General features: G+C 37.2%; 1 protein-coding gene across 3 annotated transcripts; it reads left to right on the plus strand.

Annotated features, from left to right (window-relative positions):
• The first annotated feature begins 464 nt into the window (after window positions 1-464).
• Window positions 465-24,813, plus strand: taf1 (TAF1 RNA polymerase II, TATA box binding protein (TBP)-associated factor). 3 transcript variants are annotated; one of them, XM_073839647.1, is made up of 42 exons: window positions 465-711; window positions 1,464-1,578; window positions 2,419-2,542; window positions 2,658-2,774; window positions 3,277-3,399; window positions 3,478-3,719; window positions 4,364-4,585; window positions 4,675-4,956; window positions 6,225-6,417; window positions 6,545-6,652; window positions 6,773-6,940; window positions 7,749-7,876; window positions 7,965-8,072; window positions 8,242-8,415; window positions 8,541-8,714; window positions 8,927-9,031; window positions 9,152-9,352; window positions 10,712-10,853; window positions 11,644-11,774; window positions 11,860-11,940; window positions 12,042-12,191; window positions 12,301-12,420; window positions 12,628-12,803; window positions 13,203-13,429; window positions 13,518-13,725; window positions 13,882-14,047; window positions 14,150-14,361; window positions 15,633-15,741; window positions 16,056-16,154; window positions 16,236-16,413; window positions 16,504-16,571; window positions 16,648-16,770; window positions 17,693-17,785; window positions 17,868-17,952; window positions 18,044-18,111; window positions 18,199-18,315; window positions 18,740-18,844; window positions 20,019-20,117; window positions 21,075-21,285; window positions 21,378-21,528; window positions 23,115-24,595; window positions 24,714-24,813. In XM_073839647.1, exons 2-41 carry the CDS (start codon window positions 1,465-1,467, stop codon window positions 23,350-23,352), a joined length of 5,940 nt encoding a protein of 1,979 aa, XP_073695748.1. In that variant the 5' UTR covers window positions 465-711; window position 1,464; the 3' UTR covers window positions 23,353-24,595; window positions 24,714-24,813. The 3 variants fall into 3 exon arrangements, with proteins under 3 accessions (XP_073695748.1, XP_073695749.1, XP_073695750.1); XM_073839648.1 differs by lacking the exon at window positions 18,740-18,844 and having other exon boundaries at window positions 15,633-15,747; XM_073839649.1 differs by lacking the exon at window positions 18,740-18,844.
• Window positions 24,814-26,670: the final 1,857 nt, after the last annotated feature.

The raw sequence follows: 26,670 nt of genomic DNA on the forward strand, positions 1-26,670 counted from the left end.
GAAACTTCTTTAAAAACAAAAAATCTTGCTGTTCAAAAACCTTTAACTGGTAGTGTAACTTTAGTCATTAAAAAAATGTACTTACATTCACATTGTTCCAAATCTGTATGACTGACATAAAACATTTTGAGATATGTCTCTTTCTTTTTAAATGTTTGTTAGTTGTTTGTCCATACAGCGGAATGCTTTTGCCTAAGAACCTGAAGGTATTCAAGAATGAAAACTGTTACAGCCAACATTCTGCTTCAGCTTTGGCATTACCAAAATAACCTTAACTGGGCGAATTGCTCCCTTTGCAGATTAAAATGAACAGAGAAAATGCAGTGAAGTAATATGCCATCTATTCTCCTTTACGTGGCTGTCTCTTTAGACCTGCAGGGGGAGCCAAACAAACGGGAACAGCTCGAACACACAACAAACAGAAACGAAACATACACACAGACGCTGCTAACCGCGCATGCAGCTGCAACAGCCCATTCATTGCAAAAGCAGTATGACTTATTTATATTTAACTGTTACACATTGAATTATAAAAGCTTGCGTTTAATATACTTGAATGTTTAGCGCGCATGCTTTCACGCGTCTCCTTTTCGATATCTGTTAACAGCTAATCGACCGGGCTCAGGGAGTTCCTCCTTCGGGCAGATTCTCACTTGAGCCCGAGGATCGAGAGGCCTAACAGCAAGCCGGATAACAGCAACAGAGGACCAGGTACGTACTTTTAAAGAATATAATGCTGGATTCATAACAGTGTCTTAAAATGTCTGTAAAAGTAAAATAATACAAAAGTGGGAGGCGTGTGTGAGAGAGAAAATGTAAACACCGTATCTTTCTCTGTTGCTACATCTCAAATCTCTTGTGTTGTCACCAGAAAATTAAGTATACTCTAGTAATTTCTAGTAGTGTAACCTGTGAAGCAGTGGTGTACTGTTAAAAAAATAATAATTTGCTTTATACCTAGACTGTTTCATAATAGCTTAAATGGTAGCACTTTACAATAAGGTTAATTAGTTAGCATTAGTTAACATGATCTTGGAATGAACAATGAACATTATCCTTAATTAATGTTAATTTCAGCGTTTACTAATGTATTATTGAAATCACAAGTTGTGTTATTTAACCTTAGTTAATGCACTGTGAACTAACATGAGCAATAATAAACAACTGCTTCTATTAACTAACATTAACATTAATAATTAATAAGCAGTGTAATAAATGTATTGTTCATGTTAGTCAAACATTAACTAATGTTAACAAATGACACCTTATTGTAAAGTGTTACCTGTTTGAATCATCTAAGAGTGTTGGGGTAAGGAACTCAAATCTAAAAGGTTGTAGGTTTAAATCCCAAAAGGAGAATTTAGATAAGAGTGACTGCTAAATGACTTGACTGTACCAGAATCATAATATCCATGAAGTCTGATTTGCTGGGCTGATATTATATGTTGTTTTTGTTTGTGTAGAATGTCAGACTCAGACAGTGATGAGGACCAGGACCGGCCCTTCCACCTAACAGGGTTTCTGTTTGGAAACATCAATGAGAATGGACAGCTGGAAGATGACAGTGTGCTGGATACGGTAAGAGAATAAATCCCTGCTTTAGATGCAAAATCAGTTGCCATGAAATGGAAATTCACCATATCTATTTATAAATGCATGTTTTTAAAGGGTTAGAATTTTTTCAAAAATGAAAATTCTGTCATTAAGTACTCTCCCTCATGCTGTTCTGAACCCGTAAGACCTTTGTTCCTCTTTGGAACAAATTAAGAAACTTTTTTTTTTTTTTTTTTTTTTTTTTTTTTTGGTGAAACTGAGAGCTCTCTGACCCTCTATAGACAGCAAGGGTTGTTGCAGAATGGAGGGTCAAAAACAACGTAATTTGAAAGGAGGTGATGGAGGCCAAGTATGGTGAGCTATACTCGTAATTTGTGCTCTGAATTTAACCCATCCAAGTGCACACACAGTAGTGAACACACACACACCCAGAGGAGTGGGCAGCCACTCTGCTGCGGCGCGCAGGGATTCGGACTCACCTCAGCCGTGGTATTGAGGGTGGAGAGAGTGCTGTACATTCACTCCCCCCCACCTACAATCCCTGCCGGACATGAGACTCGAACCTGCAACTTTTGGGTTACAAGTCTGACTCTCTAACCATTAGGTCACGGCTGCCCCTGTGTTCCGAAGATAAACGAAGGTCTTACGGGTTTAATTACAGAATTTAAATTTTTGGGTGAACCTATCTTATTGTGGATGATTCATTCATGCATGTGTTTCATTTTGAGCTTTTTATTTGAATTATTAATCAAAATGTCATAACAATCTTCCAGTGAAACCACAGACTTCTTTCCCTGAACGCCTTTAGTGGAGAGAGGCTAGAAAAGAATTTATGCTTATCAAGTCTCTCTTTCTCTCTATCAGGAGTCAAAGAAGCACCTGGCTGGTCTGGGCTCTCTGGGTTTGGGTTCACTTATTACCGAAATCACAGCCAGTGAGGAGGACACAGCTGAGCAAGAGCAAGACCAGAGCAACACTGACGCAGAGGGTCTGTCTGTATTTCTGTAAATTGAAAACTTCTCTCCATGTGCCAGATTTGTGCATTTAGAAGAGAGATGTGATAAAATAACCTAACTTTGTGAGCTATTTGTGTGTGAATGTAGGATGGGTAAGGAGCACAGATGACGCAGTTGATTACTCTGATATCAGTGAAGTTGCCGAAGATGAAACCCGCAAATACAGACAGGCCATGGGCAACCTGCAGCCATCACGGAGAACAGGTACACACAGACACAACTGGTGCAGAACACACTGACATATGTGACCCTGGACCACAAAACCAGTCATAAGGTTAAATTTTACAAAACTGAGATGTATACATCACATGAAAACTCAATAAATAAGCTTTCTATTGATATATGGTTTGTTAGGATAGGACAATATTTGGTCGAGATACATCTATTTGAAAATCTGGAATCTGAGGGTGCAAAAAATCACCTTTAAAGTTCTCCAAATTAAGTTCTTAACAATGCATATTACTAATCAAAAATTACATTTTGATATATTTATAGTAGGAATTTTACAAAAAAATCTTCATGGAACATGATCTTTACTTAATTTCCTAATGATTTTTGGCATAAAAGAAAAATCAATAATTTTGACCCATACCATGTATTTTTGGCTATTGCTACAAATATACCCCAGCGACTTAAGACTGGTTTTGTGGTCCAGGGTCACATATATACACATCTTCATTGCTGACATGAGTATTTTGGTGTGCAGATGAAGAGGAAGATTATGATGCTGATTGTGAGGACGTTGATGCCAAACTCATGCCACCTCCCCCTCCACCTAGTCTGCCAACCCCTGCCAAGAAAGAAGACATGCCTACTCAGAACAGCAGTGGTAAATAAGACTTGTGATTGATCAGGAATCATGAATTTAGTTTGTGTTGTTCTTATTTCATTTTTTTTTTATTTTTAGTGACCGATGAAGGTGATGGCATTATTCTACCGTCGATTATCGCTCCTTCATCTGTGGGCGATAAGGTTGATTTCAGCAGCTCATCAGACAGCGAGAGTGAGAGCGATCGCCCGTCTCAGGGTTCAGGGACAGGAGGACAGTCAGGGTGTCTTACCCTCCCTCTTGCGGGCATCATGCAGAAAGATGCTGCTAAAGCGCTGCCTGGAGTCACGGAGCTGTTCCCTGAGTTTAGACCAGGAAGGGTGAGTGTTACACAATATCTCTTAAAGGGTTAGTTCACCCAAAAAAATTTAATTCTGTCATTAATTACTCACCCTTATGTTGTTCCAAACCAAGTCTTCAAAACAATTTACGATATTTTTGATTAAATCCACAAGCTCTCTGACCCTCCCATAGGCAGCAAGGGCACTACCACATTCAAGGCCAAGAAAAGTACCAAGATGGTTGACAAATTTGCCAAATGCATGTATTGTGGTACTCTCACGAATGCATGTTCACAAGTGACGCAGTAGAGACAAAAATGTGGAATAAAGTCAGTATTTTTATTTTCTTTGCCAAAAGAAGTATACTTGTAGCTTTGTAAAGTTACAGTTGAACCCCTGATGTCACATGGACTATTTTGTGGATCATCTTGGTACTTCTCTGGGCGTACCCTTGCTCTCTATGGAGGGTCAGAGAGCTCTCAGATTTCATCAAAAATATCTTAATTCGTGTTCCGAAGATGAAAGAATGTCTTACGAGTTTGGAACGACTTAAAGGTGAGTAATTAATGACAGAATTTTCATTTTTGGGTGAATGAACTCTTTAATAATACAAAGTTTGCGTTGAACTTTTAGTTTGTTTGCAGCGCTTCATATAGTAATTGTTAATGTTTGGGATCTACCAGGTGTTGCGCTTCTTGCGGTTGTTTGGTCCTGGTAAGAACATGCCATCTGTATGGCGAAGTGCTCGCAGGAAACGGAAACGGAAGCAGAGAGAGCCACAATCAGACACGGGCACAGGTGACAACGAATCACAGCCAACTGAGCCAGGGGCTAAGAAAAAGTCAGGATGGGACTATGAGCATGCGCCACCTCCACCACCGGAGCAGTGTCTATCTGATGACGAGGTACACCAGACATAAGTGGACATGTCCACTTGGCCGCTTCAGAAAGTAGGCCTATACACTTTGTTTTTTCTGTGTCTGTCTCTCTGTAGATCACCATGATGGCTCCGGTGGAGTCTAAGTTCCTGCAAGTGTCTGGTGAAGGTGATAAGGTCTCTGAGGTGAGGCCAAAGGTGGCCGAGTGGCGTTATGGTCCAGCACAGCTTTGGTACGACATGCTTAGTGTCGCAGAAGATGGCAGTGGCTTTCATTATGGGTTTAAGCTCAAAGATGACCAAAAGCAGGAAAGTACTGATACAGCGGCTAAAACTGCAAACCCTCCAACTGCTGAACCAGTCAGTGAGCAGGAACCACCCCAAGAAGAACATGCAGAGGTGAGTACTGTTTTTGATGAAACTACGTTTGTTAAAAATCATTTTCATGACTTAAAATAAAGCTGAAATAAAGTCTAAATATTAGATGAAACATTTAAATGAAAATTAGAAACATGGTCTTGGCAAGTACCTGAAAAATTAATAAACTAAAATACATTAAAGCTAAATAGAAAAAAACACTAATAAAAACTTAAATATAAAATATAAAAAAAATAAAAAGCAAATTCTAAATATTATTAGTTACAATTATAATATTTAATGTTACCAAAAATAACATTGTTTGATGTCTGTCTTTAGAACTTTTTATCAACCTTATTTTTAACATTACATCAACACAGCCATTTGTAACTTAAATGTGCAAAGGTTTCATTCACTTTTTTTACCTGCTTGAAATTACAAATGGGTATTTGTCAGCATGTCTTTGAAATTTATTATCATAATCTTAAACACGATGGTTTTGTGTGTTTACACTACCAGTTGAAAGTTTTTGAAACAGTAGGGTTTTTAATGTTTTATTTTTAAAGAAATTCCATGCCTGCATTAATTTGATCTAAAGTACAGCAAAACATTTAAAATTTTAAAATTTCAAAGCTGAATATTTAGCATCATTACTTTCGTCACATAATCCTTCAGAAATCATTCTAATAGTCTGACTAGCTGCTCAAAATTATTTATTATAATTATGTTGAAAACAGCTGAGTAGATTTTTTCAGGTTTCTTTGATGAATAGAAAGTTCAGAAGACCAGCATTTATTGGAAATATAAGTTTTGTAACACTATTAATGTCTTTATCATCACTTTTGATCAACCTAAAGTGTCCTTGCTAAATAAAAATATTTATTTCTGTGATTTCTTTCCCCCCCCAAAAATTATGCTGACTCCAAGCTTTTGAATAGTATTGTGTATAATGTTACAAAAGCCTTTTATTTCAGATAAATGCTGATCTTTGAATATTTCTTTTCATCAAAGAATCCTGAAAAAATGTACTTAACCATTTAAAATATTGATAATAATAATAATAATGTTTCCTGAACAGCAAATCAGCACAATATAATGATTTCTAAAGGATCATGTGAAACTAAGACTGAAGTAATGATGCTGATAATTTAGCTTTGATCACAGAAATAAAATCAAAAACTTTTGACTGGTAGTGTACTTGTGCAAATTAAGGTTGATAGAAACATATAGTTTTTTCTTTCTCACTAAAATTAAAAGTAAAGTAAATTGATCATAAAAACTCAAATTGAAAATTTCTCCGTGTGTGTTAGGAGGAGGAGGAGGAGGCATCTCCGGTGCAGGATGAGTTGTTTTTAATGGTGACCCAGCTGAAGTGGGAGGATGACATCATCTGGAATGGAGATGATGTGAAACACAAGGGCACTAAAACTCAGCGTGCCAGTCTGGCTGGGTGGCTGCCTACTAGCATGACCCGCAATGCTAATGCTTACAACGCTCAGCAGGGTGAGAAAACAAAGCTGTAATGTAACAAACAAACAGAATGTTACACTGACAGTGCATCACATAAAAAAACACATATTCATAGACATCCCCTGACTGGTCTGTAAATGAATGTACGTATGTTTTCCAGGTTTAAGTCGCAGTAATTCTCAGTTGGTTCCCCCAACCCCGCCTCCGTTGGCCAAAACTCCATCCATATCAGGCTCTAAGAGGGACAAACATAATCATGATCATCAAGGTACTGTCCTGTTTGTTCTGTGGTCATGTTTAGATTATGACAGATGCTGTGAGGTTAATATGAATGTATCCACTTCTTGGGGCTCAGAACACAATCAACTGAATTTGTATCTTCTTACAGTCTCTCATGAGGATGACACCCCGTGGTTCTCCATATTCCCGATTGATAACGAGGAGCTTGTCTATGGACGTTGGGAAGACAACATAATCTGGGATGACCAGAACATGGACCGCCTCCCTTCTCCTCCCATTCTTACTCTCAACCCCAATGACGAAAACATTGTACTCGGTATTATTTGTAACATTTTAAACTTACTTCAGTTCTGTCTTTACAACATTGGTTCTGAATCTTTTAGTATCCAATGCCTCCTACTGTTTACAAAAATATTTTGCTTTTTGGAGTTTTGCTGGATAAGAATTATGGATAAAGATTTAAAAAAATATTTTTTACATGCAATTCCTTCCGCATAAAAAAATTATCAAATATTAAAAAAAAAAACTCACAAAATCACACTTTAGACAAATTAGGTTCATAAATTAGGCTAACTCATATATCCAAGTTTTCCAAGAACACTGGAACACCTGGTTCTTTAAAGAAAAAAAAACAAGTAAAGTGAAATTTGATTTGTCTTCATTTTTAATTGTTTTGGTTCATTTTAATGCTTGTTTTATCTTTATTTTAAAGGAAGAGTTTGCCCAAAAATGAAAACTCTGTCATCATTTACTCAACCTTAAAATTTTCCAAACCTTTGAGTTTTTTCTTCTGTTGAGCACAAAAGCAGATATTCAAGAATGTTGGTAACCAAACAGTTGACAATAACCGTAGTAATTCAAAATATCATCTTTTGTGCTCACCAGAAGAAAGAAACGTATACAGGTTTAGAGCAATTTGAGGGTGAGTAAATGATGACTTTTCATGTTTGGTCATCTTAAGGCCCCCAGGTAGAGAACCAATAATTTAGTTAAAGGTTATGTTTGGTTAAAATTAAAGGGCCATTAAAGAACCTTGAGGAGCCTCTCTTTCCTCTTTTACACTAAAAATCTGTTTTCATAAGTGTACATGCCACCTAACATTTGACTTTGATGTGTGTTTACAGAGATCCCAGATGAAAAAGAGGAGAGAGCCTCTCATTCACCCTCCAAAGAAAACAAAAAAGAGACAGCATTGAAAAAAAGTCGGATTCTTTTGGGAAAGACTGGTGTCATCAAAGACGAACCGCAACAGGTAAGAAGAAGGAGAAGATGTGGAGTGAAAGAGCAATTATGTGGAAAGTGGATAATGTTTGTCATGTCTCTTTCTCATTCTTCTCTAGAATATGTCACAACCGGAGATTAAAGATCCTTGGAATCTATCCAATGATGAGTTCTACTACCCCAAACAGCAGGGGCTCAGGGGTTCCTTTGGAGGAAACATTATACAGGTAGGACATACACTCTAGGGATGTGAATGGGGACCCGGGATCAAGTCTGTTCCTTGTTCAGTCCTTTTTATGTCCTGGGCTTGTGCATAGCTCACTGTAATATGCCTTTCCTAATTTTGCTTGGCCTATTCTCTCTTATTTTGCTTTTTGTCAACATTTCTATCCTCAGCACTCCATTCCTTCTGTTGAGTTGAGGCAGCCATTCTTTCCCACTCACATGGGACCAATGAAACTACGGCAGTTCCATCGTCCCTCCCTTAAGAAGTACTCATTTGGAGCACTGTCGCAGCCTGGCCCACACCCAGCCCAGCCTCTCCTCAAACACATCAAGAAGAAGGCTAAGGTAGACTGACACAGATAATTCATTTGTGTGTTTGTGAGCGACAGTGAGTGTTTGTTTGTTTAATATACATTGACTTATTAAAGTTCATGCTTGTCTATATTTAAAAAATGTTTTTTATCTCTCAGATGCGAGAGCAGGAACGTCAGGCATCAGGTGGAGGAGACATGTTTTTTATGCGCACGGCTCAGGATCTGACAGGCAAAGACGGAGACCTGATTTTGGCTGAATATAGCGAGGAATATCCTCCACTTCTCATGCAAGTTGGCATGGCGACCAAAATCAAGAACTACTACAAAAGAGTAAGTACAGACTTACAGACTTACTGACTTGTCATAGCACAGGATGGTCAATACTTTGAATGCGTGTGACATGAATAAGGCATTGATCTAGCTCTGGGTCTCGTTAATCTGTTGAATAGTCTAAGTCTCGATCATTTGAAGACTTGTTCTGGATCTGGGTGTCCAAGTTGGGTCACCCTTGATAATGGCATTGTTCATGTTTCTGTTTGTAGAAACCAGGTAAAGACCCAGGAGCACCTGACTGTAAGTACGGAGAGACTGTGTACTGTCACACATCACCATTCCTGGGATCATTGCACCCTGGACAACTACTGCAGGTAACGTACAAACACTTTTCTCACAATTCTGTCAAATGCATGTTTTCTTAATCGTATCATACTGAAGTCTTCATATTGTCATTCCTTATGAATTATGTTGTACTTTTGTGTGCATCACAGGCCTTTGAAAATAACTTGTTCAGAGCTCCCATCTACCTACATAAGATGCCTGAGACTGATTTCCTGATTATCCGCACAAGACAAGGCTACTTCATCCGAGAGCTTGTGGACATAATCGTTGTGGGTCAGGAGTGCCCTCTCTATGAGGTGCCAGGACCCAACTCTAAACGAGCCAACACACACATTCGAGATTTCCTACAGGTATCACTCACACTCATAACTGCCTTCCTAGTTTATTCTGGTTGTGTGTTAACAAGTGATAAGATGTAATGTATTGGAAAAAGTGCAATTGAAAATGTAAAGGCTCATTATGTAGGACACCAGTAATATTAGCTGACTATTTGGTGTATTTAATAGGGATGTGTCAGTGTTATCATTATCACAGTATCGCGATAGCAATATCTCAGTATCATCGTGGTCACATGACGATATAAAATGATGTCTTCCGGACAAAAAGTGTCATTTTTAAAATTTATTTAAACTTCTTATTCTAACATAAAAGGTGTTTAAAGTTGTGTTTTGGTCATTTATAGTTTGGCACAGTATCTGTCAAACAAACTAAAAACTAAAGGAATATGGCTTAATCCCTTTATCAAGTCTGTTTTCGCTGCGTCAAAGCAAAGCGCACACTTTGTTCAGGCGATCAGCTCTTGATCCACTGTTTTTCATGCCTCAGAATGGCACAGTTCAAAGTAAATGATGTGAGTTAAGTGTGTTTGGGAATGAAACGGCCAGCAGTTATGCTTTATTTTTGCGGCAGATGATTACAGCATTTGACACATTTTTTTTTAAGCTTGTTTCCTGTTTTTCCCATCTAAATAAAAGCTCTACTGCCATTTCCGTAAAAATAAAAGCTTAAAAGTGCTGTATGAATTGCTGACAGCTAGTGGTTTAAATGGGTAATGTTACTGCAGTCCAAAATCAAAGTATCTGTCAAGTGTAGAAATTAGGAAAGAAGTATTGTAATTTCCCTACTGTAGTGTAAAGCAAAAATAATATACCTAGGAAATATTCATATTCATTTATTGTACAGTGCAATTGTTTTACAATATATGACTATTGCTGTCATAGGAATAACCATAATATAAATTTGTTGTTAGTGTTGTTATTATATTCTAATTTGTTTGGCTTCCTAAAAAAACAGTGGGAATGTAATTTACATTAAGACAGTATACCACAAATAAAAGGAGGATTGAGTCTCTTTGAAGTTCAGGTACAAGTCAAGACTGACTTAAGTTTGCTTTGTTAAGAACATGGGTTGGAGCTCTTACTTTTTGAAATCAAAGTGCATTAGATAAAATTATTGAAGTCTTCATGTGTCATTTTTAAATTATTGCAATAAATATTGTATCGTGGACTTCATATTGAGATATTGTAAGATTTTATCGTTACATCCCTAGTATTTAACATCTTCAGTTGTATGTGTAAGTAACACAATTATGACTTTGTTAGGCCCAACATCAAGTCTCGTGGGACACCTATAGACATTTGAAATCCTGATCTTGTTTGAAATGCCTCTCGTGTTTTTGGAGTGTATTTATGGAATTTCTCTTTCTGTAGGTGTTCATCTATCGTCTGTTTTGGAAGAGTAAAGATCGTCCTCGTCGTATACGCATGGAGGACATAAAGAAAGCTTTTCCTTCTCACTCTGAGAGCAGCATCCGCAAACGCCTCAAACTCTGTGCTGACTTCAAACGCACAGGTGAACTTACACTCTCTATCATGCATGCACATTTATTTAAAGTTCACCTATTGGCCTTCTTATTAAGAATTGTTTTTAAATGGACAAAGAATATAACAGGAAGACAAACTCAGAGAAATGAAGGATGTTTTCAGTCACTGTGTGTGTCCGATGTTGACAGATGCAGGAAGTACTTTTCCTGGTACTGGGAAGGTAGAACAGAAACAGACAATTCTGATAAGGAAGTGCACCAGATCAATTCTTCCTTATCCTTGTTTTTTACGTATACTTGCACCCATTGGTCCTCACAGAATAACAGGGATCCAAACATCCAAACTGTCTGTGCTGTAAATCTATCTAGTTGATTTTATCCACAGTTTGGGTTGAATTTTGTGTAAGATGTGTGTAAATGTGGTGTAAATCAGATTTGAGGCACATGTATTTATTTCAATTACACATTCCCAATTATCATTTTATAGCTATTATTCAAGGAAGTTTATTGTAGTATCCCAGAAATTACTGTTGTTGTTTTAGAGCTGCAGGTTTGTTATGCAGTATAAACACTTGAGTGTAAAAACAGATGCATAACGGATGCAGTTTGTGTAAAACAGGCATTATACAGAATGCCACAAAAAAGAAATGAGAAACTTTTCACATTTTGCATTTTTCAAAAAGAAACCTCCCACAATTAAAATAAAATCATCAGGGTTTGACCATAGATATTTGTTATTACTGATAAAACAATATAGACGTCCTGTTACACTTCTCTCCTGTGTCTTGTACTGAAGCTGTTTCATGTGCAATCTTTCAGGCATGGATTCTAACTGGTGGGTGCTAAAACCTGATTTCCGGCTTCCTACCGAAGAGGAGATCAGAGCGATGGTCTCTCCAGAGCAGTGTTGTGCATACTACAGTATGCTGGTGGCTGAGCAGAGACTAAAGGTTTGCACATGCAAACTTCATATTTCATGTGCATGTGCATGTTTTTTCGGATCCACAAGCTAATGTACACTGTTCTCTCTTCCAGGATGCTGGTTATGGTGAGAAGTCTTTTTTTGCACCGGAAGAAGAGAATGAGGAGGAATTCCAGATGAAGATTGATGATGAGGTCAGAGTTTAAATGAGTGCATTTGAATATTGTGTTTATGATGGATTTAGTCAGTTTTTTTTTTATGATTTTTGATGATATTCATGTGTTGGTATGATCAGGTACGCACTGCCCCATGGAACACAACTCGGGCGTTCATTGCAGCCATGAAGGGGAAGTGTCTCCTCGAGGTCACAGGAGTCGCTGACCCCACTGGTTGTGGAGAAGGATTCTCATACGTTAAAGTCCCCAACAAACCCACACAGCAGAAGGTAAGTGCTTTCTGACCATTTAGCACAGCTCCAGGCAGTTAAATGTTTCAAATGCATGAGGAAATTCCAATCACCTTCATTTCAAACACATTTCCTGTTTTTTCCTCAGGATGATCGAGAGCCCCAGCCAGTGAAAAAGACAGTCACAGGAACTGATGCGGATCTGAGACGCTTGTCACTCAAAAATGCCAAACAGTTGCTCCGCAAATTTGGAGTTCCTGAGGAAGAGGTGACACTAAACTTATCAAACAAACAAACTAATAAAAGATATTGCTGCTAAAAAAGCTAATCACATTATAGTTATCTTTGAATAAAGGTGCTGTGAATTTTGTTTGTTTGTTTTTTGGATCTCTAATGATATGAATGTTTGTTAGTGATAGTTGTGTAGTCTCCTACCTCTGTATGCACTAATTTGTGTATGTATGTGTGTATTTAGATAAAGAAACTTTCCCGTTGGGAGGTAATCGACGTCGTGAGGACCATGTCTACTGAACAGGCTCGTTCAGGAGAAGGGCCTATGAGTAAATTTGCTCGTGGGTCTCGATTCTCTGTGGCAGAACATCAGGAACGTTATAAAGAGGAGTGCCAGAGGATCTTTGACCTTCAGAACAAGTGAGAATTGAGAGAAATGAGCAGCACAGCTGCACGACCAAAAAATTATTTGTAGTAGCTTTGGTTAGGTTAGGTTATCAAAGTTAGGTTATCAAAATAGTTACATTCAAACTGCAGTCCTTAACATTTGGTGCTCTAGTGGTTAATAAACAGAACTGCATGCATCTTGCAGAAGAACATTGTACCTGCACTTCTCTCTGTTTATGTCTATTACGAATCACACAGGTACTGAACTACTCCGCACAGGTTCCTACCAGAACCAAGATGAATATAATATTATTATAGGTGTACCTTAGTTATTTAGGATAAGCCAACTATACTCCTATAGGATAAGGATAGGCATGCTCCTTTATTCTTGTGTATGTAAAATGAGTCAATGTGTGTGTTTTTGTGTTTTAGAGTGTTGGAGTCCACAGAGGTGTTATCGACGGACACTGACAGCAGCTCAGCCGAGGACAGTGATTTTGAGGAGATGGGAAAGAACATTGAGAACATGCTGCAGAATAAGAAGACCAGCTCTCAGCTGAGCAGAGAGAGAGAAGAACAAGAGAGAAAAGAACTGCAGCGGATGCTGATGGGAGAGGACAACGATAGAGAGAGAGGCCGCAAAGAACGACGCAAAGGCTGTACGTGTGTGTGCAATTGAGCTTGTCAGTGCCCAGATTTTTGTCTGTCTCTGTACCTAATGACTTGTCATCTGTTTATGCATTGTAGCAAGTGCCATGTCCACCAGCTCACACAAAGATGATGACGCTTCCTCCGTCACTAGCCTGAACTCTTCAGCAACAGGGCGAAGGCTGAAAATTTATCGCACCTTCTGTGATGAGGACGGCAAAGAATATGTGCGCTGTGAGACTGTACGCAAACCGGCTGTTATTGACGCTTACTTGCGTATACGCACCACTAAGGATGATGAGTTCATGTAAGTGTCTAGTTGCATACTGATACCATAGAGTTATTGTGATACCATAAGTTCAATAGTTGATACTAGCACACCAATAATAATTATAGTATTAAACACTATTTTATAAAAAAAAAAAGTTAAACACAAACAAAAGTAATGTCTGTGTGTCTGCAGTCGCAAGTTTGCACTGTTTGATGAGCAGCACAGGGAGGAGATGAGAAAAGAACGACGAAGAATTCAAGAGCAGCTGCGGCGCCTCAAACGAAATCAAGAGAAAGACAAATTTAAAGGTCCACCTGAGAAAAAGACAAAGAAGGCCAAAGAACGACCAGATTTGAAGGTACAAAATTAGAAATGCCCTCCTAATCATCACTGATCCTTGTTTCTCATGTCTTCTGAAAGTGTCTGCACAGACTGATTCTAATGTTTTTGGTGTCCACAGTTAAAATGTGGAGCTTGTGGTGCTATTGGCCACATGAGGACCAATAAGTTTTGTCCATTATACTACCAAACCAATGCTCCACCATCTAATCCGGTGGCAATGACAGAGGAGCAGGAAGAGGAGCTTGAGAAGACTGTGATCCACAATGACAATGAAGAACTTATTAAAGTAGAAGGAACCAAGATCGTGCTTGGGAAGCAGCTCATTGAGAGGTAAAACAAACAGCTAAAAGGTCCACTACCAGTCAAAAGTTTTTGAACAGTAAGATTTTTTATGTTTTTAAAAAAGCCTCTTCTGCTCACCAAGCCTGTATTTATTTAATCCAAAGTACAGCAAAAACAGTAATATTGTAAAATATTGCATTCTATTTGAATATATTTTAAAATGTAATTTGTTCCTGTGATCAAACCTAAATTTTCAGCATCATTACTTCAGTCTTCAGTGTCACATGATCCTTCAGAAATCATTATAATATGCTAATTTGCTGTTCACGAAACAGTTGTTTTTTTATTATTATTATTATCATCAATATTTAAAACAGCTAAGTACATTTTGTTCAGGAATCTTTGATTAGAACGATCCAAACATTAGCATTTATCTGAAATAAAAAGCTTTTGTAACATTATACACTATACCATTCAAAAGCTTGAAGTTAATTAATACTTTTATTTAGCAAGGATGCTTTAAATTGGTCAAAAGTGAGAATAAAGACATTTATAATGTTACAAAATATTTCTATTTCAGATAAATGCTGTTCTTCTGAACTTTCTTCTCATCAAAGAAATCTGAAAAAATTCTAATTGTTTTCAACATAGTAATAATTTTTTTTGAGCGGCAAATCAGAATTGTAGAATGATTACTGAAGGATCATGTGACTGGAGTAATGATGCTAAAAATTCAGCTTTGAAATCACAGGAATAAATTACATTTTTAAATATATTCAAATAGAAAACAGTTTTTTTAAATAGTAAAAATATTTAAAAATTGAACTGTTTTTTTTGATCAAATAAATGCAGGCTTTGGTGAGCGGAAGAGACTCTTCCTGCTGTTCAAAAACATTTGACTGGTAGTGTATATATTTATATATACCTAATAAAATAATGTATTTATAACTCATAAAAATGGCAAAAGCAATTAATGAATGCCTCAAATTAAAATGAAAACTCATTTAAAATATTAAAACATACTATAATAGTGTGTAAATAACACAAAAATAATACTTGTGGTGTGACGAATGAATTTACAATTTATTTGATCTAGATTCTCAATTAATATGCTTTATGCATTATAACATTTAAAAGAATGACCAAAATACTGTACAAGATGGTTGTAGATAATGTTGGGCATGTCACGTCGCAAGTCACCTTTCCAAATGTTTTGTGAACTGCTGAAATAATTTGAATGCTTATTTGTTTTAGTATTTTTAGCATTATTATGAATATTAATCCATTGGTGATATGTTTGTATGTTAATATGTTTACAGTGCTGATGAAGTGCGAAGGAAATCTCTGGTTCTGAAGTTCCCCAAGCAGCAGCTTCCTCCCAAGAAGAAGAGACGTGTGGGGACGACGGTGCACTGTGACTACCTCAATGTAAGAGTATGTTTTAAGTGTTTTTTTTTTGTACAGCAGTCATTTACAGGTCACTATAGACCAGGGATCCTCCAATCTGGCCCTCGAGACCCACTTTCCTGCAGAGTTTAGCTCTAGCCCTAATCAAACACAACTATCATTAGAAAATCACAGAAAGGTGACTTTGATCAGGGTTGGAGCTAAACTCTCCAGCACATTGGCCCTCTAGGGCAAGATTTGAGTAGCCCTGCTATAGACCCTGTATAAGTAATCAGCATATATCAGCTTCTTGGTGTGCCATCGTCCTTCATTTTCCTTCTCTTCCTTGCTCTCAGCGTCCACATAAGTCCATCCATCGCAGAAGGACAGACCCCATGGTCACACTCTCTTCAGTGCTGGAGAGCATCATTAATGACATGAGGGACCTTCCTAATGTAAGACACATTCATCTTTTTTTATACTTGATATAGACACATGCTGTGAAAAACTGAGTGAATATGGTGTTTTTCTTTCAGACATACCCGTTTCACACTCCTGTGAACGGCAAGGTGGTTAAGGATTATTACAAGATCATCACACGGCCAATGGACCTGCAGACGTTACGTGAAAATGTTCGCAAACGCATGTACCCTTCACGAGAAGAGTTCAGAGAGAGTGTCGAACTCATCTTCAAAAACAGTGCTACGTACAATGGTATTTTCACATGTAACTGATGGAGGAATTTTTGAAATATCTGTACTCAGGTTAGACATACTCATGATCTGATTTTGTGTCTGCTTTCAGGAGCAAAGCATCCTTTAACTCTTGTCAGTCAAGCAATGCTGAATCTGTGTGATGAGAAAATCAAAGAGGTAGATGTCAATCCTTTACTAGGACTCAGACATGCTTGCAGAGAGATTAAGAACTAATTCTTGTCACTCTTTGCAGAAAGAGGAGCGTTTGGTTCGTTTGGAAAAAGCTATTAATCCCCTTCTGGATGATGATGATCAAGTCGCTTTCTCCTTCATCCTTGACAACATTGTCACACAGAAGATGATGGCTGTACCAGACGTGAGTAATGCTATTTCCTGTTTTAGGCTTATATATTTTGTATTTACTGTTATTTAAAGGGTTCCCCAGGTGTTAAGACTTGTATGGCTTAATATGATATAAATGATGTCTCTTACTGAAATATGTAGTAGGAAACCCATTAAAGATTTACGTTATTTAAAAAATCCATGTTGTTTGCTACATATTTTGAACTATGGAGGGTGCCATTATTTTGATGACGTGAAATGGTTGCACTCGGTGAGCTACTGCCGCTATCTGTTGCTATTTTAACCGCAAGACAACACGGAAAATAAAATGCTGATACAATGCCACATTGTGCGGTTTTTGGTTGTAATTTTCAGTCGAAGCACAACAAGAGAAGCGATGTAAGTCTTCATGGCTTTCCTAGCGATAAGAAGAGAAAAGAATGGAAAGATGCCTGTGGACAAATAAAACTTTATAAAAACATGTGTGTTTGTTCTCTCCACTTTAGCCCTGATGCCTTTAAGGCTTTTAGTAGACCACAGCTACTGAAAAAGCTTACAAATGGCACAATAATACTTAATTAATTAATTATTTAAAATTAATTAAAATGAATTTTAAACAAATATACAAAGGGATGGGATGTGAGTGCGCAGCTTAACTGTTTATAGAGTGAGCCAATATCCTTTCCTTCCTCCTTTTCAATATGTTATCCATTAACCTTATCTTATCAAAGGTCTTTAGGCAGCCTGTGAGAGACTTTTTTTTCAAGCTTTATACAAGTAAACACCTAGTAAATTAACATATCAAATGTATTTTGATTTTGACAATAAATTGTCAAAATGTTATGACATCAAAAATCTGGTTTAACAGCTTTAACACTGAAACTGGGGAGGACCAGCTAATCTGTCAGTTAGCAAAAATAAGTGATTTGCTCTTATATCTCTCTTTCTCTCTGTAGTCCTGGCCCTTCCATCATCCTGTTAACAAGAAATTTGTTCCTGATTATTACAAAGTCATCATCAACCCCATGGATCTGGACACACTCCGTAAGGTGAGGAAGATCAGTGTGTGGATGCAAGTAACTTCAGTTAAAATGTGATTTACTTAAGAATCTCTGAACTGTTTGTGTGTAGAACATCTCCAAACACAAGTATCAGAACCGAGAGGTGTTTCTTTCTGATGTCGGGCTCATTCACACCAACAGTGTCAAGTACAATGGTAAGAAACATAATTGTTTTAGTTATGAAAATACAGTTTTGTCTTGACTAAAATTGTGACTTGACTTTTGTATGCATTCTTACTGTTTTAGGGCCTGATAGTCCTTATACCAAAACAGCTCTGGAAATTGTAAATGTCTGCAAGCAGACTTTAGCAGAGGTACGTCTGTGTGCAAGTGGGCTCTTTAAGGTTTTCATGTGCTTTGTTTGACTTGTTTGAGATGTTAAATGTGTATCTGTTTGTTAGTATGACGAACACCTGACTCAACTGGAAAAAGACATCTCTACTGCTAAAGAAGCTGCTCTGGATGCTGCAGACCTCGAGTGCTTAGACCCCTTGACCCCTGGACCGTATACACCGCAGGTACAGACACAGATCGCACTGAGGGCATGATCTCAGATGTCTTAAGCATGTCAGCATAAGAGATTCTGCCAGAAATAGAACAAAAGGCTTGTTTCTCTCTCTCTCTCTCTCTCTCTCTCTCTCTCTCTCTCTCTCTCTCTCTCTCTCTCTCTCTCTCTCTCTCTCTCTCTCTCTCTCTCTTTTGTGCATAATCCAAATGTTATGTACTGCACAGCTGTTTGATTCACATTTCCTCACTGTTCCTGTCTTTTCCCCCTCCCTTTATGACAACCTGTTTGTCATTCTGTGTCTGGGCCTTTTTGTTTTTATTATTTACTTCTTTTTTTATGATCTTTTCTATCCTTTTCTTTTCATTTGTTTCCCTTTTCTTTCTTTCTTTCTTTCTTTCTTTCTTTTTCTTTTTCTTTTTCTTTCTTTCTTTCAGCCTGATGTGTGTGAGAACAGTGTGTCTGTGAGTTTGCAGGGAGATTCTAGTCTGTTAGCTGAGGCTACGCTAATCCCTCCCACCCCTGAGAAAAGAGGGGGGCAGGTATTCCTTTCTCCCTCTCTGCATTCATCTATTCCTCTGTCCATCCATCTCTTCATTCATTTAATTGGCTGGCTTGCTTTACCCCTTTAGATATGTGCTCCCACCCCACCATCCATCCAAGTGGTCACCCACCAATGTACTGTGATGGTTTCTGTGTGCTGCTTGGTTTGCTTTCTACTACATCTCTATTAAAGAATGTCTAGAGTGCATTTTAAGTTGGTCTTTAGCGAGCTAAATCCAATATGTTTCTTTCAAATTAAAGGAACACTCCACTTTTTTTGGAAATAGGCTCATTCTCCAACTCCGCCTAGTTAATAAGTTGAGTTTTACCGTTTTGAAATCCATTCAGCTGTTCTCGTGTTCTGGCGATATCACTTTTAGCATAGCTTAGCATAGATCATTGAATCCTATTAGACCAATAGCATCGCATTCAAAAATGACCAACGAGTTTCCATATTTGTTGTATTTAAAACTTTACTCTTCTGTAGTTATATCGTGTACTAAGACCGGTGTAAATGCAAAGCTGCGAGTTTCTAGGCTGATAAGATTAGGAACTACACTTCCATTCCGGCGTAATAGTCAAGGAAGTTTGCTGCTTCAGCCTTATTACGGCAGCAAACTTCCTTGACTATTACGCCGGAATGGAAGTGTAGTTCCTAATCTTATCAGCCTAGAAACTCGCAGCTTTGCATTTCCACCGGTCTTCGTACACAATATAACTACAGAAGAGTAAAGTTTTAAATACAACAAATATGGAAACTCGTTGGTCATTTTTGAATGCGATGCTATTGGTCTAATAGGATTCAATGATCTATGCTAAGCTATGCTAAAAGTGATATCGCCAGAACAGCTGAATGGATTTCAAAACGGTAAAACTCAACTTATTAACTAGGCGGGAGTTGGAGAATGAGCCTATTTCCAAAAAAAGTGGAGTGTTCCTTTAAGACTCTTACCAGCCAAAAACAAAATTATGCAAGGAATGTAGCTGAAATGCTGTTTTCAGGGACCAATCTGTAGTGGTTTCTGTGTCTCAACCATTAATTGTTCATTTAATCTAAAACTGGTTCCCTCCCTCCATCTGTCCATCCTTTGCTGCATGCATTTCCTAAATGGTCCTCTCTTTCTGTGTGCCACTACACTTTTCTTAATTGTTTTTTGTGTGTACTTTCTTAAGGGTCGTCACGGCAGAGGTCGACTGGGCGAGGAGGAGTCTGATGTGGACATAGAAGGATTTGAGGAAGATGATGATGGCAAACCTAAAACACCTGCTCCGGTAATAATCTGTGAACAAAATGAACATGCATTAAAGGGATAGTTCACACAAAAATTAAAATGACCCTGCATAGACAGCAAGGCTCCTACGGTCAAGTTACAGAAAAGTAAGGACACTGTTAAAATAGTCCATGTGACTTCAGTAGTTCATTTGTAATTTTACGAAGCTATGAGAATACTTGGGTGAGTAATTAAAGGAGTAGTTCACTTTCAGAACAAGAATTTACAGGTAATGTTACTCACCCCCTTGTCATCCAAGATGTTCATGTTTTTCTTTCTTCAGTCATAAAGAAATTGTGTTTTTTGAGGAAAACATTTCAGGATTTATCTTCATATAATGTACTTCTATGGTGCCCCCGAATTTGAACTTCCAAAATGCAGTTTATATGCAGCTTCAAAGGGCTCTAAATGATCCCAGCCGAGGAAGAAGGGTCTTATCTAGCAAAACGATGGGTTATTTTCTAAAAACATTTACAACTTACATACTTTTTAATCTCAAACGCCCATCTTACTGAGCTAGACAAGACAAGCATTTGAGGTTAAAAAGTATATAAATTTACTTTTTTTAATTTTTTTTTTAAATAATCCATCGTTTTGCTAGATAAGACCCTTCTTTCTTCGGCTGGGATCATTTAGAGCCCTTTGAAGCTGCATTTTGGAAGTTCAAACTTGGGGGCACCATAGAAGTCTGTTATATGGAGAGAAATCCTGAAATGTTTTACTCAAAAAACATAATTTCCTTACGACTGAAGAAAGAAAGAAATTAACATCTTAGATGAAAAGGGGGGGGGTGAGTACATTATCTGTAAATTCTTGTTCTGAAAGTGAACTACTTTAATGCCAGAATCTTAATTTTGGGTGAACTATCCCTTTAAGCAATTATACAGCAAAAGTTAAAAAGCTGTAGTATAGCAGAATGTTTCAGTGTCAGAGATTTGAGTGTTGTATGTACTTCTAGGCTGATGAGGGAGATCTGGATGATGAAGACGAGGAGGATGATGACGATGAGCTCCTCATGCGGCCACTGAGGCATATGCATAGGAATGACGAGGAGGAGGATGATGAAAGTTCTAGCCGGCCAGCACAGGCCAGTGTCCTCTACCAGGATCTGCTGATGTCAGATGCAGAGGACGATGCCAGTGAGGAGGAAGGCGATAATCCATTCTCTTGTGAGTTTGTGTGTGTAGTCATGTGTATACAAGTGTTTGTGGGGTATTTTAGCTGTGTATGTAACATTAACTCTCTCTGCTCTCCATTGAAGCTATCCAACTGTCAGAGAGCGGCAGTGACAGTGATGCTGACCTTGGGCATCAGGAGAGCACCCGGATTGGACTAGAGCAGGAAGAGAGTATGATGTCTTATGAGGGAGAGGGACCTGATGGGGTAACACACATGGAGGACAGCAATGTCAGGTCAGAATGCATGCAAAAAAGCATATTCTTGTTTGAGTAAAGCTGATTTTGTATCACTGTTATAGATATGCTGCTGTTCTTCAGTAACTGCAGAATGCCAGAGTCATTATTGTTTGGTAGCCCACTAAATGAGTTAATACTTGTGATTATTTTATTTTACATTATGTACATGATTTACAGTACTAATATGCAGTTCTGTGTTATTCTCTGGGGCATTTTGATAATGCCCTCCGTCATGATCTACAATTGAAGTCAAAAGTTTACATACACCTTGCCCTTGCAGATTCTGCAAGGTGTATGCAAACTTTTGAATTCAATTTATACTGTTCTACGTGAATTGGCAAATATTATTTTGTTTCTAAAGCAAGTCATAGCAACAGTAAAACCAAAATCAGGTCAATTAAGGTTAAACCATTCTAGCTGTTCAAAAGTTTGGGGTCAGTAATATGTGATCCTTTCAGAAGAATCAGGTGACACTGTAGACTGAAAAAAAAATACATTTTAACATATATTTAAATTGTAATAATATTTTAAAATATTACTGGTTTTACTGTATTTTTAATCAAATAAATGCAGCCTGGGTGAGCATAGGAGCTTTTAAAATAAATTGGATATTCTTACAGACCCAAAACGTTTAAATGGTAGTGTACATATGTGACCCTGGACCACAAAACCAGTCATAAGGTTAAATTTAAATTTTACAAAACTGAGATGTATATATAATATGAAAGCTCAGTAAATAAGCTTTCTATTGATGTATGGTTTGTTAGGATAGGACAATATTTGGCCGAGATACATCTATTTGAAAATCAGGAATCTGAGGGTGCAAAAAAATCAAAATCCTGAGAAAATCACCTTTAAAGTTGTCCAAATTAGGTTCTTAACAATGCATATTATTAATCAAAAATTACATTTTGATACATTTACAGTAGGAATTTTACAAAAAATCTTCATGGAACATGATCTTTACTTAATTTCCTAATGATTTTTGGCATAAAAGAAAAATCAATAATTTTGACCCATGCAATGTATTTTTGGCTATTGCTACAAACATACCCCAGCGACTTAAGACTGGTTTTGTGGTCCAGGGTCACATATGTGAAGTAGGGCTGGCTACTGGCACAGATTTCAGATTTGTTTTATGTCTGATTCACATGCTGTCAGTTTGATTTTAGTCTTTCTACCTCTAACTTTTCAGCCTATTAATGCCATACTAGGTTAATACAACACTACGAAACAGTTGACAGCATCTCTGTAAACTGTAACTAATATAAAAAACTATTAACTACACACTACAAAGTGTTTGTCATAAACACACTTTGCTGTGATTGAGAGCTTAAAGGGATAGTTCCTCCCAAAAATGATTTAATTACCCACCCTCATGTCATTACCAACCTGTAAGACCTGTTCATCTTCGAAACACAAGTTAAGATATTTTTTGATGAAATCAGAGAGCTTTCTGACCCTGCATAGACAGCAATGCAACTACCACATTCAAGGCCCAGAAAGGTAGTAAAGATATGCCATGTCTTTTCATAAAATCTAAAATCATAGGCTCTTTCAGTAACACTACCTGTGTGTTACAGCTACGGCAGCTATGATGATGGAGACAGTCAGATGCAAAGGCATATGTCCAGCCCCAGGACAGGAGAACGGGATGGAGAGGAGGTGTATGGGATAAGTGAAGAGGAAGAAGAGGAGGAGGAGGATGAGCGGAGGAGAGGGCCTAGTGTTCTCACACAGGCACAGCTCAGTGAGGATGAGGAGGACAGTGAAGAATTCAGATCCGTTGGCGGAGACAGTGACATGGATTCTGACAACTAACACATACTTACTCCTTTTCTGAGTGGACATATGTTAAGTGTGTAACTCTCCTGGTGGTCATGGTGTTGCACATAAACTGTATATTTCGTCCTGTTCTGATAGTTGTGTTTTAAATGTTATTTTTATATGACTTATTGAGCCTGTTTAAGATTCTGACAACATTTGTGATGAATAATGTGAGAAATAAATTTTTATGTAACTAAAATGAGTACATTGTGATATTTGTAAACCTAAACCGAGATTTATATGTACATTTTTTTAAACTGTAATCCATTTTTCTGAAACACTTTGAACTCAAGCTTTGGTCTAAGTTCCTATTGGCAGCTGACATTGGCAATTTTAAGTAGTTTCAAGTAAATTGTGAAAACTGTCATGTGATGTGACTGTTGTCATTATGAAAGACGATGACAAAACAGAAATGCATCAAAATGTTTGTTAAATAAAAATATAATTTAAATATATAGAAAATCCATTTTATTTTTTCCCAAATTTCTTTTTTTTTTTCATTTTCATTTTTATAGACTCTGTTTTAATGGGTAAATCTTATTATGATTAATTTAAATCATAAAGCATGTCTAATTGATTAAAACAATGAAACTTACAATATTAAACAGTGATTTATTAATAGTTCTTTCCTTTCATTTCATTTCCAGAACCAAATTTACAGATTATTTAATCACCCCTTTTGTTATCCAAGATGTTTGTGTTTTTCTTTCAGTTTTAAAGAAATAATGTTTTTGACGAAAACATTAAAAAATTTCTCTCTGTATAGTATAGAATATTATTCTATGGTGCCCCCAAGTTTGAACTTCCAAAATGCAGCTTCAAAGGGCTCTACACAATCCCAGCTGAGAAAGAAGTGTCTTATCTAGCGAAATTATTGTTTTTGTTTTTATTGACAATTTATATAATTTTTAACCTTTCTAATTTTTTTTTTGAAAATAACTGATCGTCTTAAACTGATCGCAGCCGTGGCCTAATGGTTCGAGAAGGTTGCGGTTTTGAGTCTCAGGTCCGGCAGGGATTGTTTGAGTGTTAGCGGTTTTGCGCATGCTTCAGCTCTCACTGTTGGGTGTGTGTGTGTAACTCTATAAATAACCCCGTCAGGTGCAAAAGTCCTTATTATACAAGTACCGCTGGTGGAACTCTGATGTGCATATGTGGAAACTAAAGATGAAGATCTTATTGTACCTGTGTTTCATTTTATTTGTTACTGATGAGGCAACTGGACAGACACCAGACCGTAAGTGTGTGCTCAAAAGAAGGTTCAGAAATGTTGAAATGGTTATGTAGTATCTGTTTTACAAATATTAAATAAAGACTAATAATCTTACTAAAGTTTCTGTATGTATGTTCTTCAGCTTTCTGTGCAGGTGTTGCTGACTTTGGCCAATGTTCGTTTATTGAAAACTGTAATGAAAAAAGCAAATGTACCTGTTTTGATGGAAAACCGTTCTGTCGGTAATCTGCTCTTATTAGATGACTTTTTTTTGTGATAATGTACATTGTAGTCTACACACAAGTTGGTGTAGAGGTTCACTGCTTTCCTCTGTTTCAAGTGTAGGTGCAACAGCAAACAAGGTGAGTTTTACCTTGATGAAGCCTGCACTCAGAAATGGACAGTAGTGACCTTTGCCCTGGTGGCATCTCTGCCTGGTCTCACACTCGCTGTGTTCGTGGGGGTGATTGTCTACGTGATTATGTTGTCATCAAACAAGAATCACAAAGGGTGAGAATGGCAAACACAACACAAGAAGTAGTTTGAATAGCATCAGATGTATCTTTGTGTCTTAAATAGTCTGGCTTTATGAGGGTGATTAAAATATAAAACTTACAGCAAATGATGTTCATCACGTCATTGTGTTTTACAAGTAACTGTCTTACAAGTCTAAAGTCTAACAAGTAATTCATTTTGTTTTTGTGTATTTGTTTGTGTAGAAAAACTATAGAAACGACAACACCAAAGACAGACTCTAAAGAGCAGGACTTGTTCCCTGGAATTGCTTTTGCTTCTGATATGAATGTGAGTCAACGTAATATCTTGTCTGTAAAAATAGTTAATGATTCATAGCAGCAGCACATGGCTGCCATTATCTTAATCAAAAATGTGGAAATACCTTTGGAAGTCATAAAAACACATGCAATAATTCATAAACAGATCATAGGACTTTCTCAAGCCTGACAGGTGTACCAATGTTAGCTTCTCTAGTGATCTGCCAACTATTAAAATTCACATGGTCTCAAGATACTTTAATTTTTTTTTCTGCCTTTTGTCTTGCTTTCAAAGGGTCGACCTCCCCCTAACATGAGACCTGGACAACAAGACCATGTTCCCATGAAAGTCGTTCCCAACCGCCCGTTCAGGTGATTTTTGTTTTATTATTATTTTTAAGGCAACACAGTACAGGTAAAACCATAGTTTTTTCATGCACTGGTCAATATTGTCATTTGGGACTATTTTTATGCCATCAGACTAGTGGCATGAAAACATCCAAATTACACTTTATCTATTTGCATCTGTAGATTTTATTTACAGTATATATCTTTAAAATCTCCATGAAATCTCCATTAACAAAACATTTTGTTCTTAAAAACACTGTGAAATGTCTTTTTTCTGTATGTTGGAAGTATTTTCTGATTTTATGGAGCGATATCCAAAAAGAGATCCACTCTGTAAAATCCGTTCACAATGTTCTGATATTTGTTCTGAAAATCTATGCAATGTTATGTAACATTTATGAATATTTAATTATATACTACTTCATTTGCATATTTGAACATTGCGTTACAGAAAACTTGTAATACAAAATAATTGCACCTAATTAACTGATATCTTTTTGTCTCTTTATGCACATACATTTTTGTGGCATTTAGATTTCCATAGAATTATCTTTTTTTTTTCTTTTTTTTTTTTTTAGAGTTAATGAATGTATGTGAATGTAATTTTGACTGTTGTTGGTTTTTAACTTTTTTGTTGAAGAATTGAAATGTCTGACTGTATTTTATTTGCTTTTTATCTGCAGCATACATAGTGAGACGCGTGATCATCAAATTGGAGGTCCTGTTCGGCCCTATGGGTACATAGTTACATAAATTATTGAATAGCCTGGATGAGTCATAGAATCAACCTGGTTAGCTGTCCCTAATAAATATATTTAGATCTCACTACAGCTAGCACTGTCATAATGTTATCTGTATATATCTATAACAGGCCTACTAATAATAATTGAAATATAATGAAATTTATCCTGAATGTGTTTGAACCACTGATCACTGTAGTGGTTGGATTGTAATATTGTTTATGTACTTAATTTGCTG

Source organism: Garra rufa, chromosome 5, assembly GCF_049309525.1.
Source record: "Garra rufa chromosome 5, GarRuf1.0, whole genome shotgun sequence".
NCBI classification, from domain to species: Eukaryota; Metazoa; Chordata; class Actinopteri; order Cypriniformes; family Cyprinidae; genus Garra; species Garra rufa.

Excerpts from the sequence above, each read along its gene's own strand:
- taf1 (XM_073839647.1), top strand. The coding sequence starts at position 1,465 with ATGTCAGACTCAGACAGTGATGAGGACCAGGACCGGCCCTTCCACCTA. Across the intron at positions 8,073-8,241 it reads TTGGAGGAAACATTATACAG|CACTCCATTCCTTCTGTTGA; the intron begins GTAGGACATACA and ends TTCTATCCTCAG. Across the intron at positions 11,941-12,041 it reads AGATGAAGATTGATGATGAG|GTACGCACTGCCCCATGGAA; the intron begins GTCAGAGTTTAA and ends TGGTATGATCAG.